This window comes from Natrix helvetica (assembly GCF_964273705.1).
Source record: "Natrix helvetica genome assembly, chromosome: 1".
In the NCBI taxonomy this organism is placed as follows: Eukaryota; Metazoa; Chordata; class Lepidosauria; order Squamata; family Natricidae; genus Natrix; species Natrix helvetica.
In genome coordinates, this window is record NC_138548.1 from 34,166,208 (window position 1) to 34,184,275 (window position 18,068).

The 18,068-nt window shown below is 39.4% G+C and overlaps 1 protein-coding gene across 1 annotated transcript in view; it reads left to right on the forward strand.

The window, feature by feature from the left end:
- SYNE2 (spectrin repeat containing nuclear envelope protein 2) overlaps nt 1–18,068 on the forward strand; it is a 237,739-nt gene that overhangs the window by 25,281 nt on the left and 194,390 nt on the right. The window contains exons 3-7 of the mRNA XM_081935674.1: nt 12,148–12,209; nt 13,810–13,905; nt 15,121–15,198; nt 15,839–15,931; nt 16,610–16,782. Of these exons, the coding sequence (XP_081791800.1) occupies nt 12,148–12,209; nt 13,810–13,905; nt 15,121–15,198; nt 15,839–15,931; nt 16,610–16,782 (502 nt within the window). The remainder of the gene's footprint in view (nt 1–12,147; nt 12,210–13,809; nt 13,906–15,120; nt 15,199–15,838; nt 15,932–16,609; nt 16,783–18,068) is intronic.

Sequence of the window (18,068 nt, forward strand, 5' to 3'; positions counted from 1 at the left end):
TCTCTGTTCCTGCCTTCTCCCTTTTCTTCATTTTGATACATCCACCCTCTTCAATTTTCCCCACTCCACCGTCTTTTATATTTCTCTTTGTTGGGGCATAATCTCCTAATTCAATTTTCCTTATGCCGCTGTAAACCTCCGAAACATCTTTTGTCTGCTTTTTATTCCCTTTTGTTGGGACACATCCCCACTTTACCATTTTCCTTATACCACTGTCAAGCCCAGTGGAGTTTTTTGTCTGTTTTTTTATTTCCCACTGTTTCTACCCCTTCATTATCTTCATTATCTTTCCCCCACTCTTCTTTAAATCCCTGCTTCTCTGGGTTCAGAATTCTATTTAGGCTTAATTTTAATGGTTTATGCATTTTTTTTAATGATTTCACGTAGTTCTTCAAATTCCCAACTTTCCATGTTGTCCAGTTCCAAAGTTACAGTTAGTTATATAATTCTTCTCTCAGAGTTCTGGTCCACCTTAAATTTATCTACTTCAACTGCTATGGGGAAGAGTGATGGGAGCCATCTTGGTCTTTTGTTCTTCCTTAAATGTCCAGTTCTAAAATTGCAGTTAGTTATGCAGATTTATTTTGAGGTTCTGGCCTTAAATTTAGCTAATCCAGTTTATGTAAAACCAGAAGAGAAGCTGCAGCCATCTTGATCTCTTTGCCTCCTGCTTTTCCAAATTTTGATTTATGACAGTTGGTTAATTAAAACTTCCTGCACAATTAAGATTAGGTTATCAGTGAGAAGGTAGTGCCTTTTTCTTGATTTTTCTCCCTACTTAGAGTTGGAAGAAGTTGAGACGAAACCCCTCGGAATGTTTGATTTCTATTTCCAAAACCAAATTTAGGGTTTATATTTAAGTGGGTTTGTCATTTCTCTGCTTTCACTGTTTCTGTCTGAATTATTTCAAAGAAATAGCTTTGGAGGGGGGATGGTGTTTCAACCCTCCATTTTCCTTTTCTTTCTTTCCTTTTGCCAAAATCCAGATCTGTCTATTAATATTATCTGTGCTCTCAAGATTCTTTGTCTTTTCCAAGTTTTGATTTATGACTGTGGGTTAAATGAATCTTCTTACCAGTCTTTCATTTCGTCTCCTGTACGTTCCTGCTCAGTGCTTTGGCTGGAAGCCAGTTTCTGTGCAGCCAAACTGCCGCCCCTGCTCCAATTCAGAGGGCAAATCTCCGACCTGCGAGGGACCTGTTGCCTCCCTCTGGGTCTGATGAGACGCTGTCCCTTCTTCGCCCCCACCCTCCCGGGAGGCTCTGATTCAAAAAGGATCTTGGAACAGGTTTGTCTTGAGAGCTCACCCCCCCTCCCCCATGTCTGTTCAGCTGGAGAACTTCAGGTCCCAGTCATTGTCCTCTTGTCAGGAAAAGTTATGCAAAAGGCCCATATTCAGTTCTCAGCATTGTCTTATTACAGGTTCTTAGGAATAGATGGTGGAGTAGTGTCTTCAAAGAACCACCTTAATACAAATATCACTATATATATCCTCTGCAAATCTCATAATTAATTTTTAAAATTAACCATGACATTTGCAGAGGTTATATATAATACAATAATACAATACAATAGTAGAGTTGGAAGGGACCTTGGAGGCCTTCTAGTCCAACCCCCTGCCTAGGCAGGAAACCCTATACCGTTTCAGACAGATGGCTATCCAACATCTTCTTAAAGACTTCCAGTGTTGGGGCATTCACAATTTCTGGAGGCAAGCTGTTCCACTGATTAATTGTTCTAACTGTCAGGAAGTTTCTCCTCAGTTCTAAGTTGCTTCTCTCCTTGATTAGTTTCCACCCATTGCTTCTTGTTCTACCCTCAGGTGCCTTGGAGAATAGTTTGACTCCCTCTTCTTTGTGGCAACCCCTGAGATATTGGAACACTGCTATCATGTCTCCCCTAGTCCTTCTTTCTCTTAAGCTAGACATACCCAGTATAACACAGGGAAAGATGGACTGATGATACAGCTGAACCTAAATTCATACATTCAAATTACAGTTACATTTTATTTTTAATAAAGTATATACACAGATTACCTTTTTATACATCTGCTTTAAAATCTTGGTCCATGGTCGTTCATTCAGTGTTCTTGGGATTTCAAATAATTATTGAGTACTGAGTAAGGTCCATCCCCTTTTTAAAAGCACAAAGGGATCCTTATCTTCATCCTACTGATCTCGAGTTATTCGCAAATTCAGTGTAGCTTGCCTAATTATTATAATGTGCAATCATTTAGGGCAGTGATGGCAAACCTTTTAAGGCACCGAGTGCCCAAACTGTGTGCACATGCATGCCCAAACTGAAAGGTGCGCGCGCATGAATGTACACATGCACAGACATGTGCGATTGTGCGCATGCATGGACATGCACACATGCACAGCAGAGAACTGAAGACCAGCTGGCTGATGGGAGGCGGGGCATTCCAACACCGTCAGCATGGCAAGAGGCAAGATCTTTTTCTTCCGTGAGCTTCTGTTTCATTGTTTACAGGGAAACAAAAACTCACGAAAGAAACGCCAGAGATCTGACCTGGGGCGATGGTGCACATGCCAGCAGAGAGGGCTCTGCATGCCACCTATGGCACACGTGCCATAGGTTCGCCACCACAGATCTAGGATATGTGATTCTAGGGGTTTTAATTGAACCAATACTATATTTTGATTTGGGACTGGAGAAATTGAGGGGTGAGCAGTGAGAAAGATCTGATAGTGTATGATATGAACAAACACACGTACATACACTATATTGCAAAAAGTATTTGCTCACAACTGAGTCTGATTATGTGGATGGATGAGTGAATACTTTTGGCAATATAGTGTATGAGATTTATTTTAATTGAAAATTAACCCAAAGGTTTCTGGTTAATGAGGTTGCACAGGGAAATTGGCAACAAATTAAAAATGAGGGCATATAGCAGATGTGGTGGGCAGGTAAATTAAAATATGAAAAACTGCTTGCCTTGGGGTCCATCAACTGGTTCCCCTTACACCTATGCATTTTGTAGTCCCAGGTGTGTAGACTTTGACATTAATCCTGTTGATTTCAGTCGCATTTGGCAGAATAGAAATCAACTTGTGTTTAGCAGTGGTCTATAGTACCCTTGTCCAGTTTGGTGCCGGGCAGATGTGTTGAACCCTTACAAATTAAATCATAGCAGAAGAAAATTATGAAGGTGTCCCATCAAGATGCCTTTTGAACTACAATTTAATATATTTAAATACATTGATAAATTAAAGATGGAGGGAAGGAAATATACATTAAAAATAGTGACAACATGATCGTATTGGCCATTACCCTGGGGTAAGATGGGTAGCCAATAAATAAAACAAACAAATAAAATACATAGATTAGAATAAAGTCCCCAAAGCAAAATAAAAAAAATGGCAGATTTCTGATAATAGATGATTTCTAGCAGTGAAAATAAGGGCATCAGCATTTGGCTTACATTAGTATTTCAGTATTGTCTAGTCTTGGATTTTAAAACTTGAGCACTCTTCAGATGTATGAATCTCAGCCTCCCCCATCCCAATTGATCTCTGCTGAGAATTCTGTGGATTGACCTTTATGCATCTGGAGAGCTTCCAAATGGGGAAGGCAGTTGGGATGCTGTGCGCTATAATAGCTCTAGACCAGTGGTGGCTAACCTTTTTGGTGCCAAGTGCCCAAAGCGTGTGCGTGCACGCAGGAATACATGTGCGAGAAATCCCAAAATGCAATGCAAGAGCTCCGCTGCATATGCTCTCCCGTGCATGTGTGTGCGTCCCCTGCGTATATGCCCCCCCTAACCCATTTTTGGCTTCCAGGTTGGTTCAAGAAGTTTTCCAGGCCGAAAATGGGGCGTGAGAGGTGCACCCCAAAATGCAATGTGAACACCCCCCCGCACATGCGCCCCACCCCCATTCATGCACACACATGTCCCCTGCATGCACCCGCCCCCCGCACATGTGCTGCAGAGACCTGAAGACCAGCTGGCTGGGGGGAGGCACGTGCATTTGCGGTGGAGCAGGTCTGGGGTGACGGCGGGTGTGCCCGCAGAGAGGACTCTGCATGCCACCTGCGGCACGCGTGCCATAGGTTTGCCATCATGGCTCTAGACATTAACAAAAGTTACTGGAGATTTTGGGACTTTTCATGCAAAATACTGCAGCTGTCACATTGCCTTTCTCTGATGTGGATGATCCATAGTTATTTAACTATGGGAAAAAAAGATCACCTTCATATGTAGTACTTTTAAAAAGGAAATGCACCGTTTCTAATCCAATATCTTGAGTAAAATGTATTGTAGGTCAGTCAGTTACTCTAAGCAAGCAACTGGAGCAAGATAAATCCAAGATAATTTACAGTCTTATTAAAATCCTCTGACACAAAGAGTCCATTCATCATTCCTTCAGATGTGAAAAGTCTGTTTTAATGAACCACATGGTAGAAGAATGGGAGCTTTTGCAAAATTATTACATCCTGGAGTTGTCTGGTATGGAAAAAGAATAGCCTCGTGTTGAAAATAAATGAGGGGGAACCGTGGAGGGTGGAAGCAGCAGCTGCAGTGGGGACTGACATGCCATTGGGTACCCTAGATAGATAATTACTGCCTGCAGAGTTGTAGTGGCAGGCTATACGGTCTTTTGAGTTCCACAGACTTCATTGAATTGTGAACAGTTTGACTGACTGAGGCTGCAAGATTTTATGTACAACTTCTCTACGCTAATGTTTCTCAACCTCACAAACTTTAAGATATATGGACTTCAACTCCCAGAATTCCCCAGCCAGCATGTTTAAAGTTACTGATGCTGAAAAACACTGATCTAGGCACGGGGTCTGTTGATATCAATTGGATTAGCTTTGAACTTATATAAAAAGATAGCAGAATTGCATTGCATTGTGTTTGGAAAGAAATGCCACTGAACTGACTTGTGGCTAAAATGCTTTTACACTTTGCTTTTACTTGCTTTTTCTAAAAAAGAATTTCATAGGAGCATGATAATGGCATGATATATATCATGATGTCATTGCACTAAATGCATAAACCACCTAATTTAGTTTATTTGCGTAATGGGATCATGATATGCCCCACTTCCCTTGATACCATTGCTAATTTCCTTGTCTTTCAAACAATGGGACTATAAAAGTAACCCATAATGAAATATACAGTATTTTAACAGTAATACAATAAAAACAATTTTCTGATTTTAAGTTTTTCTTTTCTTATATTGTAAACTACTCAATCTCTTCAGATTGGATTCAGATACATGTATTGTAAAGTCAACCAGTATATAATATAATTTATTAAACCTAGAAGATAGCATGGAAAATTGGTATCACTATTATATAGGCTGGATTTCCAGGTTGTGCTAAGCTATAAAGTGGTTTGTTTGCTTTTCACTTAGCATGTCATGAGAACTCAAACATGGTAGTTTGTAAATAATGTTTTTTTTTTGGTTTATTGTGATCAGCCAATCCACTCAATTGTGACTTTTTAAAAAATATGTGCACTCATAGTCAAACATAGTATAACCTAACAGGATGATTGATCCATGCTTAAGTGTTAATGTGCTTTATAAATGCTGATACACATCTTCAATCTAGTGCCTTATCTGAAAAGTCTCATAAAAGAACAAAATAACCTCAAACTGTGCAAAACTTTTAAAAGGAGTCCAAAAGAGGCTTTTTCAAGAGGCAACTGGACTTTCTGGTTTTTTTTTTGAAGACGTTTCACTTCTCATCCAAGAAGCTTCTTCACTTCTAACTGGATGGTAGGGAATGGAAGGATCCAGTCAGAGCTGAAGAAGCTTCTTGGATGAGAAGCGAAACGTCTTCAAAGAAAAAATAGAAAGTCCAGTTGCCTATTGAAAAAGTATCTTTAGGATAATCATGACCTACATGACTGAGCATCTCCATAGATATTTAAAAGGAGCTTTAGGTAAAGTACAGTGGTGTTAACAAACCCATTGTCCTCAAAGTGTTAAAGCAGCCACATCTCCTGGAAGCCTGTATGTGACCACTGCAAAAGCATTCCCCGGTCAACTGTGCATGTGTATGCCCAGATATTTTAGCTGGGTTCACAAATGAAGTAAAGCAGTTGAAGTCACGAACAAAGCAAAGTGGCTGTGTGTGGACACACATGTGGAGATAGCAACTTTCCTAGGTAGCGCACAAAACTGCCCTCTTTCAGTCCGTGGAATTTCCCCCTCCCCCCCCCCCACGGAACCAGTCCCTTGTGCCCAAAAGGATGGGGGCCACTGCTCTAAAATCCAGAAAACCCAACAAAAAGGGAACCACAATAGTAGCCTAGGTGGCTGCTCTAGTTTAAATGGGAAAGCCTTCTGTCTCTTGCTCTGATGTTGATTCCTCAGCAGGTCAGAAAATATCTGTGCCTCTGTGAAAGCAGATTATTATTTCTTTGGCTTTTAAGGATGGAAAAACTCTGGCACACTGAATAGTGATTTGTTCTGATCTAGGCTTGAAGCAAACTCCTTGTCGCCACAAAAACCCCTTTTATTAATTTACTGTGAATTCTGCTCATTCACATCCAGCAATGTCTTTCAAGGGAGGATTTACAGACATAGACCTTATCTGGTTTGGAGAGCTGACAGGCTGATATTTGCAAAACTTGGCAAGGAGTCTCGGAGAGTCATGAAACATTAAGCAAAGTATTTGTCATCTGCCAATGCCACTCCCTTTTCGCTCCTCTTATTTCCTCTGGGAGGAGCCATTCATCGTCCACCTGTGGCCTTACTCCCAAGTCGACCACTGATCTTTAGCTGTCCCCTTCGTCTGGCAACTCTGTGCATGCACCCACTGGGGAGAGGCTCTAGCTGTTTGTCTGCCTCACTGATATCTGCCTCTGAAGGCAGCTGATAACTGGCACACAGCTCTGGCCCCCTCTCTGCCTCCTACACAGAGCCCTCATCAGAGCCTTCTCCAGACTCCAGGACTGGCCCATGTTCTTCCCCAACCTCCTCACTGTATGAATCTGGTGGGCCACAACATGCTTGTCATTTGAAGACTGCATCTGTGCCCTACAACATATACTGCGTTAATCTTGTCTGTCTGTCTGTCTGTCTGTCTGTCTATCACATTTTAAAACCACCCATCTCCCACGCAGAGGGCCTCTCAGCAGTGAAATTGTTTTAGCACAGATAGTGAGACTTCCCCCTCTCTAACTTGACCTGAGCCATTAAAGAAATCCAGCAAGACCTCCTAGGTTTGCCTCCTGCACTGTCATCTTTGAAATTTGTTTGCTTTATTCTTCAGTTACACGAAAGTTTGCCCTTCTGTGAGAAAGTAGTTCAACCAATTAATCCTTCTACTGTAAGATAATAAGCTCTTAGGCGCCTCTGTCAACATCCTGATCGCTTCGTTAACTTACTCCATTTTGCTTTCCTTTGGGAAAAATACCTCTTTTTGTTCCAGCCATTGTCATTAAAGTATCCCCAGAATTCCCTTAAGAAGCAAACCTTGCACTTGCTTTGAAAAGATAGCCTTTATTTTTCCTTTCCCCCCTCTTTTTGCTTGGATCATATCAGAAATTGTTAATAGTTCTCTGATATGCTAAACTGTAACCAATTACTGGAGGTATATATGCCACCATGTTTAACCTTTACTGTTTCTGCTATTTAATACACTGAAAGCCGTTTCCAAAGTGCCAATCAGATGTTATGCAAGTAATGGTCTCAGCAGAAGTTAGGTACCCATCTCTCTGCAGTCCAACCAAAGCAATAATGGAGGGTAATGCATAGTCTCAGCAGCATAAAGTGCCTGTAGAAGCATGACAGATCTCAATACATATGTGTCATTAACTGCTTGTTTGAGGTAGCACCATAAAGCATGTCAGTGGTCAAAGCTATATTGGGTGAAGAGAGAAAACAATGCAAACTGGAACAGCTAAAGGCAACTTGAATCTAGCTCATCACTGTGGATGGGTAAGACAAAGCCAATATCAAGAGCCCATGGAATTGAAAAAGAATTTGTGGAACACTGTTAAGCCATTGGGACAATTCTGTCATGGTTAGAATGATGTAGGGTATCATTAAGCTCTGAATGTTATGATCAAAGGGATTCAGGCTTCCTCTCCTTGGCTGCTATAATCTTCCCACCATAAAAAACACAAAACACGGTTTGCAACTTGAGTCACCTGATGGCTGGGTCATATATGAGCCATGGTGGCACAATGGTTAGAGTGCAGAACTGCAGGCTACTTATGCTGCCTGCCGGCTGCCTGCAATTTGGCAGCTCAAATCTCACCATGCTCAAGATTGACTCAGCCTTCCATCCTTCCGAGGTGGGTAAAATGAGGACCCAAATTGTTGGGGGCAATAGGCTGACTCTGTAAACCGTTTAGGGAGGGCTGTAAAGCACTATGAAGTGGTATATAAGTCTAAGTGCTATTGCTATATCATGTTTAACTATTGTTTTGGCAGTAATTTGTTGAATGTGATATAGTGGCTGGTTTATCTATTGCAAGTCATAAACCATGCATTTCCATCCTACTAAGAACTGGATTCCCACAATGTGCTAAACATGTACTCTATATCCTATATACATATAATGGAATGTATGGGCCCCCTTGGGGAACAAGGAGAAAATATGTTCTTAGGAAACAATCAGACAAGAGAGGGAGAAGCCCCCCAGTGGCTTAAAAGCGAGAGAAAGACATTTAGGAAGAAGCCATCTTAATGAACCAAGCAGTTAAAAGTGACAAAAGGAAAATTGCAGCTTCAGACTTGCAAGACTAATGTAGCTTTACAATAAAATAGAATTAGTTCATCTAGTCCTGTTTCCTCTCTGGTTTACTTGGGAGGACTGATACAGTGTTAGCAAAAGGGGTACACAATGTTTAGAGCTTAATTGTTTCATTCTCTTCAGAATGGTTTTGAAAATATTAGATTTTTTTGTTGAAAATGCCTATGCTAATGATTTAATCCTTATTTTGAATGAGGAACAAGATAATCCCTTGTGACTCTTTGCATAACAAATACTGGCAAAATGTAAATTAAATGCTGCCTTCAGTTATCCTAGAGTTGTTGAAAAATATCTAGCTAGCAAAACATTTTAAAAGAGTATTCAAAGCTTTAAAAAAACCCTTTCTTACTCATGAAGTACAGTATGAATATTTCTCATTGTAAACAAGAATCTTAATATAAATTTGTAATAGAAGGTGGCATTTTTTCTAAGAGAAGTATATTTTTGGAAGTAGAAAGTAGAAGTGTCTATGGATATTATCAGTCATCCAGGTCATGGTTGTCCCAAAAGTGCTTTTTCAAAAGGCAACTGGACTATATTTTCCCCTTGAGGAAGAAGACATTTTGCTTCTCATCCAAGAAGCTTCATCAGCTCTGACTGGATGGTGGGGGTGGGGGATTGAAGGATCATATTTCTTTGCAATCATCTAGTCACTAGCACTGAGTTAGCACAGTCAGAACTGATGATGTGTCTTGAATGAGAAGCAAAAGGTCTTCTTCCTCAAGAAAAAAACAATAGTCCAGGAATCAAGTACATAAGGGCATCCTTCATATGAAACATCATCATGCTCAAGTCATTTTGCCGTCGTCATGGTTTGCTATGGATGCCACTGGCAGAAGGAACAGCAAAATTCCTCTTGGGGTAGCTTGCTTTAGTTTGCCAAAAAGGGTCTAATTTTCATGTTGTTATCACAAATTCAATTTTAATCAAGGAAAGAAGCTCAGTACAGCTTGATGCCACACCAGTTATTTAATTATTTTTGCATGTGAAGAGAAAAAGAAGTTGTCCCTTCTGTAACTCGCTTTTCTCTTAAGGAATTCAAATTGTAACCCTCTTCCCTTGAATTTGGGCAGCCATAATGGTGGGAATCTTCAGCCCCCAACTTCAGACCATATCTACCTCACCTGCTTACTTGTGGTTCCTAGTATTCACTATCTAGAGATAGATCTCACTATCAAAAAACCCCAGCAACTTGCTGAATCTTTGCAGCATAATTTCTGTTGGAAACAGTAAGGTTTACTAAACTTTTTAGAAGCCTAAAACTGCAAATAGATGCCTCGTCCCTGAAAAAGTTTTGTTGTGTTATCATGATACCATATCTTGCCCTGGCCTCTATGACTGGAATTGGTTACCAAGAGCCATTAAAAAAAATCATGTGAGATAGTTTTCATCATATACAGTCCAAATTCAAAAGAAAATAATTATTACTACCGGTAGTAGGTGAGGTCCAAAGGTGACAAGAGTTCCTTAGAATCTTTCATGCTTTAAAGCAAGCAACAAATGCAAACATGGACGGGCACAAAGAGTTGCTTGAACGTGGTGAACTATAATCAACCCCAATTCCAGCCTTAAGCTATTTTTGAGTATACTTATTGATGCAGTGGTGGGATGCCACCAGTTTAACAACTGGTTCGATGTGCGCATGCATGCATGCTTTGCATGCATGTGCGCAGCATTCAAAAACTGCCCATTTTAAGCTTAAAAACTTACTTTCTATGTCAGCTCCGGTGAGTAAAACAGCTGATGCGTGGCAATCCACTGTGCCACATAAATCAGCTGAGCTAAAAAACCAGGGAAATATAGGACAGGAAAGAGTAGGGGTGGGTGGGCATCATCTTCTCACTATTGTTTGGACCTGAGCTTTCTCTCCTCCCTCAGCTGAGAATGACTTCTCTGCAAGGGGATGGTATCATCCAAATTCGGTGTCTCTAGCCAACAAATATAATATTGAAAAGGAATGCCTGTGAATGATGACAACATAGTCTTCTAGATATCTCTAGTTTTCCAGTCAGGTTCTATGGATGCTAAATTCCAGGTTCTTTTTTTTCTACGTCAGCTTCAGTTTACAGTATACACTTGCAATTCAATAGGTGTTTTGTTTTCTCTGTAATCTTTAGAGCTCCAGAGCACATGTGTCTCACTGAGCACCAAGTCAAGGCTCTTAGAAAGAGTATAACTCAATGTGATGCAAGGCTAAGACTGTTGTTTAAAAACATTGTACATGGGGAGAGTATTGTTAAGTCAAATATGAAGGAATCTCTCCCTTTCATTTTTCCACTGAACTTGTACACATGCCCCTGCAAAGAATCCTGTGTATGAATTTGAGTATTTTTAGCTTGGTGAAGTAACATGCAGAGGCAGAAGTCACTATCTCCATGCATTTGAAATATTGTCACATTTGTTATATGATACATTTGTTTTTGGGTCTGGAGAATGGAGCTGAAATCATACCACCACTTAAAAAGAAAAAGATACTGATTTTCATAGAATCTATATTTGCTATTATAGCCCTAGGTATGTCTTTGTGGGTGGGAGGTGATTTCAAGTCAGTTTTTTTGTTCCTGGAGATTGAGACGATTTTGGAAGTGGTTTGCCATTGCCTTCTTCTTAGGCCTAAGGGAGAGCAACTGGCCTAAGTCACCCAGCCGGCTTTGTGCCTTAAGGCAGGATTAGAACTCACAGTCTCCTGTCTGGTGCATTAACCACTACACCAAACTGGTTCTCTATTTAAATAAATGGTATGCTGTGGCCAGATGATATATATGCATGCTGGGCTTACTTTTCAAAGGCTTGAATGGAGAGATGCTATTTGAAGGCCCTTCTTTTTCTTGAGGTTTTTGGTTTTTAAGCTAAATGGCTTAGAGAGGGCTGGAAAGCACATCTAAGTGCTATTGCTAACTGTGGATATTTCAATGGGACCTTTAAATAGGCTTTTCCAAACCTGGAGCTCAAATCCTTGGACAGCATCAGATTGGAGAAGGCTAAAATAGCATACAGCTTTTAAAAAAATGGATTGAAGTTGATGTCAAAATAATTAATGTATATATTTTGTTTTCGCTGACAATTAGATTTTATGGATTGTTTCAAATACATATACATCCATGGTGCATAGATCTGTACTATTGCAAACAATGCATTCTCAAGAATTGTAATTATTGTCTAACTTCAAAGTCTGCATCTCTCATAGTATTTTTAATAGAATTGCATAGATTCAACACCTGTGGGAGCATTTATTCACCCCCCCCCCAAATTCCACAAATTATAATCTGGCTATCTAAAAGTGTTTTATACATCTTGTTTTTATTCATAAAAAATAAGCATTAAGAGTTGCAAATATATTTATAACCTCAACTTTAATTTATAAGTAATTTTATATTTTTATATTTTTGTTTTTATTTTACAAATTAGCTGAGCAAGAGGATATTCAAAAAAGAACTTTCACAAGCTGGGTGAACTCACAGCTAGAAAAGGTAATGAGATACTGGTTTATAGAATATCTTCTAAAATATATGTAAAGTATAATAATTTTTTATCATTAAATATTTGAATCTCAGTAGGAAAATTAAATAGAAACAGAAAGCATGCCGTGCTGGCCAGCTGAGTTCAGCCTTTTTAGAAGGCCATTTTTCACCCTCCCCAGGCTCCAGAGGCTTTATAGGAGCCCAGGGAGAGCAAAAAGAGCCTCCCCTGCCCCCCTGGAGGCCCTGTGGAGGCTTCAGGAGCTTCCCTGAAGCCTCCAGAGTGCAAAAAACCGGCCCTATGGGCAAACTATAAGTTCGGGGACGGACTTCCGGTTTGCTCATAGGGTCGTTTTAAGCCCTCTGGAGGCTTCAGGGACCTTCAGGAGGCTTCCGTGAAGCCTCTGGAGGATTAAAACGGACCCTACGAGCAAACCGGAAGTCACTTCTGGTTTGCTTGTAGGGGCGGTTTAAGCCCTCCGGAGGCTTCTGGGACCTTCAGGAGGCTTCCCTGAAGCCCCCGGAGGACTAAAAATCACCCCACGAGCAAACCGAAAGTCACTTCTGGTTTGCTCATAGGGCCGGTTTAAGCCCTCTGGAGGCTAGCCTCCAGAGGGCTTAAATTGGCCCTATGAGCAAACTGGAAGTGACTTTCGGTTTGCTCGTGGGGTCCTTTTTAGTCCTCCGGAGAACTGGGGTGTGTGTCATGCATTGCATTATGGGTGTGGCATGCCCACACACAACCCCCCCGTGCTTCCCCCTTATGGCATGCGAGCCAAAAAAGGTTCGCTATCGTTGGCATAGAGCATAGAACTTTTTTTCCACATGTGTAAAAAAAAAATGGTCAAAGCTAATAATTAAACCAACATTGTGGATTTATTGGCTTAGCTGGTCATATTTTACCACTTAAACAGCACTAGATTGAAATATGACTCAGCATGTTATAGGGTAGCTGCCTAGGTGGCACCTCAGCTCAACAGATCCAAGAATGGGCAATCTGTTTTGGCCCATTTGGAACAGTGAACCTTTTGCTTGCACTTTCACTAAATTGCTGACATGGTAGATATGTCTAGTCACAAAATGCCCAATGATCAGGCTGGTTAATATTGCTCCCAAACATTCCTTGTGGTCTCCCAGGATGATCCCCATTTCAGCAGTTTACAGTAGCTTTGTCTTTTGAAGGGTAGGGAAAGAATAAGCCCCCACAGTTTTATTTTCTAAGAATGCCTATTTATAAATTGATTTAGAAGTCTATAAATAAAGAGATGATGCTAGAGATGGATGCTTTGTTTTTAAAATTGGCAGATTATTTTCTATCATTATAAGTACTACTAATTAAAACATATTTTTTAAAAGTACTAAAATCTCATGGAATAGGAAGCCTAGCAAGAAAGTGTCGCTTAACCTATAATTGACAGTATGACAGTAGGTAGCGGGTGTTTATGATGACCCGGAGACTAACACACTGAGAACTGGTTGCTAAAATATTTGTACAAGAGCCCCTTCGGTCCAGCAGAAAGACCAAAATATGCATTCAATTACGCATATCATCTTGTTGTAATGTATACTGAAACCATTATAGTATAACCAAATATAAATAATTATTCTGCAGCATCCATCATCTTCTCTTATCTTGGACTTGTATTCAGACATTGGGAAGGGACATGTGCTTTTGGATCTACTGGAGGTTCTTTCCGGACAACAATTGGTAAGAGTATTATGAATAACTCAACCCTAAGAATTCCTAGAAAGGCTTTGTACATGTAGTTCTCATTTCTCAGCCAGTTAACCAAATAGCTCAGGTTTCCCAGCTGAGGAAAACATAGATGCATCTCCTAAATCTTTTCTTTACGATTTATTTCTTTTATTTATATCCAGCCTCTTTTATTTTTTTTAATAAAAAACTGAAGGCAGCCAACATATCCAACACACATTCCTCCTCCTATTTCTCCCACGACAACAATCCTGCTGAGATGAGTTGGGCTGAGGGACAATGACCATTGATGGTCACCTAAGGTACCCAATTGGCTTTCACAGGACTTGTATTCAAAGTCTCCTTTTCTAACTTCATGCTTTAATCACTAGACCAAACTGGCTGCTGCAAAGATATGCCTCTACTCAACTAATTGAAATATCTGAATCACAAAAGCAAACTACCCTGTTTCCCTGAAAATAAGACCTACCCGAATAATAAGCCCAATCAGGCTTTTGAGCACATGCACTAAAATAAGCCCTCTCCCCAAAATAAGCCCTCCCCGAAAATATTGCAACATAGCAGCAGCCACGAGGTAACCAAGCTCGCTGCCTCCTGCACCTAAAAAAACAATAAGACCACCCTGAAAATAAGTGCCAACCACTTATTTTGGGGGTCAAAAGAAAATAAGACCCTTTCTTATTTTCGGGAAAACATGGTAGGTAAAATGGATAAAATACACCACTCTATTAAACACAGTTTCTTGTTTGCAAGATTTTGTGTTAGTATTATTTTTCAAAATGCAAATTATTTTGTGCCAAAGGGGGTTTAGTCTATCTAATATCATAACTATCTCAGAACATGTGCTTGTTTTTCTTCATGTATCACTTTTCCTCTTTTTTCTATAACTCCTTGAAGAGGGTAAGGCCCTTGGGGCAGTGAATTTTACTTTCACTCTTTGTGAAGCATTACACATACATAGATATTCCCGCAATATTTACAAGAACAGTGGTGGCAGAATATAAGGGGACAGAATCAAAGTAGAAAATAACTTCAGATTACAGTCATCTTCAAATACAATCAATTATTACTACATACTTGACTTGTCCTATTTTTATTGTCACTTTGCCTTGTAAGATTGCAGTCAAGAATATATATTTACAAATAGTGAAACATTGTCACTGCTGAGATTGATCAAACTCTTCTTTTTTATTTCTTTATATTTTATAGCCACGTGAAAAGGGATCAAATACTTTCCAGCGCAGAAGCAACATTGAAAATGCCTTAACCTTCCTGAAGAATAGATCAGTTAGTATTCCAGCTTTGAAAGGAACCCGAGTTTACATAGTTGCTAAAGCATTAAATGGATTATTAAATGAAATGTTCAATGTTTATTTCCAGCAATTTCACTACAAAATTACAGATGTCAGCTATATAAGAACATTTTCCTACATGTGAAGGACATCCAGATTGATTGCTAGGTCTCTGTGATATTTGCATATCTTGTAGTTTTATTATATCTGCGTTTTGCAATAAGCACACATGGTAGTCCTTTTTTGGTGTCTGAATCACAATTGAGCAAGTTGTTGTTACTTTTAGTTGTTACTTTTCTAAGGAAGAGAAGCAGATATTTGTGCCCATCAAGAGTTGGATTTGGGACACTATGTTCTCATCTTAAAGCAAGCTAAATTCTTTCTATAGTATTGCAGTTTATTCCACCTCCAACATTGGATCAAGATTGTTATTGTAAAAATCATACATTAAACATTGCAGATTTGTAACACAAGCCATTCTTTCCTATGGGTGTCCTCCAAATGTCCTGGGATTGTAACCCCAAGAATGTTTCCTTTTTCAGTTGCCTGGGATCTTTGGGAAACAATCTCAGCACATCTGGAAGCTCTTAGTATCTTCCTGTTCATCAAAACAATAAATCCTCCTTTTTTTCCAGCTCAAACTTATAAACATCCATGTTGCTGATATCATAGAAGGAAAACCATCCATCGTGCTTGGTCTCATATGGATCATTATATTGCATTTTCATGTATGTATTAATCAACATAAAGAGAAGTTTTTCAAATTTTTCAAAGTTCCAATTAGCGGTTGTCCCACAATTTCAATACAGTACTGACTTCGTCAGTTCTGCTTCTTCTACCATGACTAAACTAAGAAACTATTTCAAACATATAACTTGTAATATAAAATTGTTATAACATTTGCCATTGAATTATCTCTCCTTAAATTATGGTATTTTGGTTATAGTCAATAATTTTGGAAAGCTATTTATCCTATTTTAGCATGGCTGGTACAAATTTAAGTTCAAACATTATGGTATTTATAATTGTTGTTACTTGTTGAATGTTTTCCTCCATATAGTTGATAAGGAAAATATTGAATATTTAGTTCCATATTTTTTTCAACTCAGATACATAGTGCTGAGATAGAATAGCTCCTAGCAAGATACTAACCTCAATGTATTGGGTGACTATACTTATTTAATGTGATAGAAAAGCCAAATCCTGAATGCATGAAAAATGTGTCTTGTCAAAAGCATGGCTAACTAGATTTTTTTTTGGTAAACTTGTTTTCTGCATGGTTTTTCTGGCTGTTATATGAGGAACAGATCATATCAAAATCAGCCATTTGAATTAACTCTTTATTTTAGGTACAGTCAGACATTTTCAAATGCATTTCTTTTTTTCTTTCTGATGCCCATGGATAGATTGAAGAATTAGCCAAGGCGCTTTCTTGTGGATACAGCCATTCATCTCTGGACAGTGTGGATTTATCACCAGCAACAAGCCCAACAGCTAGAACTAATCTCAAAGCAAAGGAACGATGGAAGATATCAGCGAAGAAGGCTGTCCTGCTGTGGGCTAAGGAGCAGTGTGACAAGTATGTCAGGATACGAAAATCAATCTGATACTTAAAAATCTGTTCTGTCCCACTTTCACATTTATTTACTTATTTTAAACTCTGAGCTGCAGGGTAATTGCAGACAAATGCAGATCTGAGAAGCAGCTACATCAGGGGTGTCCAAACTTGGGAACTTTAAGACTTGTGGACTTCAACTCCCAGAATTCCCCAGGCTGGGGAATTCTGGGAGTTGAAGTCCACAAGTCTTAAAGTTCCCAAGTTTGGACACCCCTGAGCTACATCTACATCAGCATATTAGTTTTAACTATGGACCAGGCCAGTTTGTGTCAGAATTCACAAAAAATATATTTTTCAAAGACCTCTAAATGCATCACATAGTATTTAAAAGATGCACCTCAACAAGCACATTGAGATGTATTCTCCAGCTGCTCTTTCTTCATGGGAAGTTGACAGTATGAAATATAACAGTACCCGAAGGTATTTAACACTCAAAACCATATTGTAGGACTCAAAATTCTAAATCTAAATTAAAAAGGTAGAGGAAAAGAGAGATGAAGGAATTAAGGAATAGCAACAGAGGAAGAGAAAGAGGTGTTTCTTTGTATATTATAAACTGATGTTGGACTGACATTAGAAAGCCCCAATATAGCACGCTCTAGTTAAAAGTTTGCAAGGAATACATATACTTTATTACAGGTGACTTTAAAGAAAAGATTATGTGAGGCTTTCCTGATTCCTTCCAGATGTTTTGGACAACAACTCAATAACCTCTGCCCATTACAACTACCTTACTTGGAATTTATGGGAGTCAGAATCTGAAAAATCTGCTGTACATTAGTTGAGAAAGACTGGACTGAATAAATTCATTATGAGTGCATAATATAAACAGATTGAGAGTATGCAGCTTGACTTTATAATGAATGCAGGATGAGTTGAGGGAGGTAATTAGAGGTCCATATTGTAGCATTATAAACAAATCTTTTTGGAGAGGTAGGTGGTTGTCCTTCCCAAACTCTTGCATAGTAATCAAACTGGTAATAGCTGTTGAGACTCTGCCCAGGAGCTCAAAAGGGTTGGGTAAGTTACGCTGAAACAAATGGCAAGCTGATTTCCTACTTCCCTCTGTGCACATCTGAAACGCCTCCAAGTAAGTTCAGCAAATGATGTCTGTGTTTGATCAATGAGCCATTTCATCTCTCTGCACCCAGGAAACACCTATTAGTTTGCACCTAAATGCAACTTACTCTCTACCTGCATGGAGCTTTCTTAGTTTCAAGTCTGTGTTCTGCTTGTGATGGAAATTA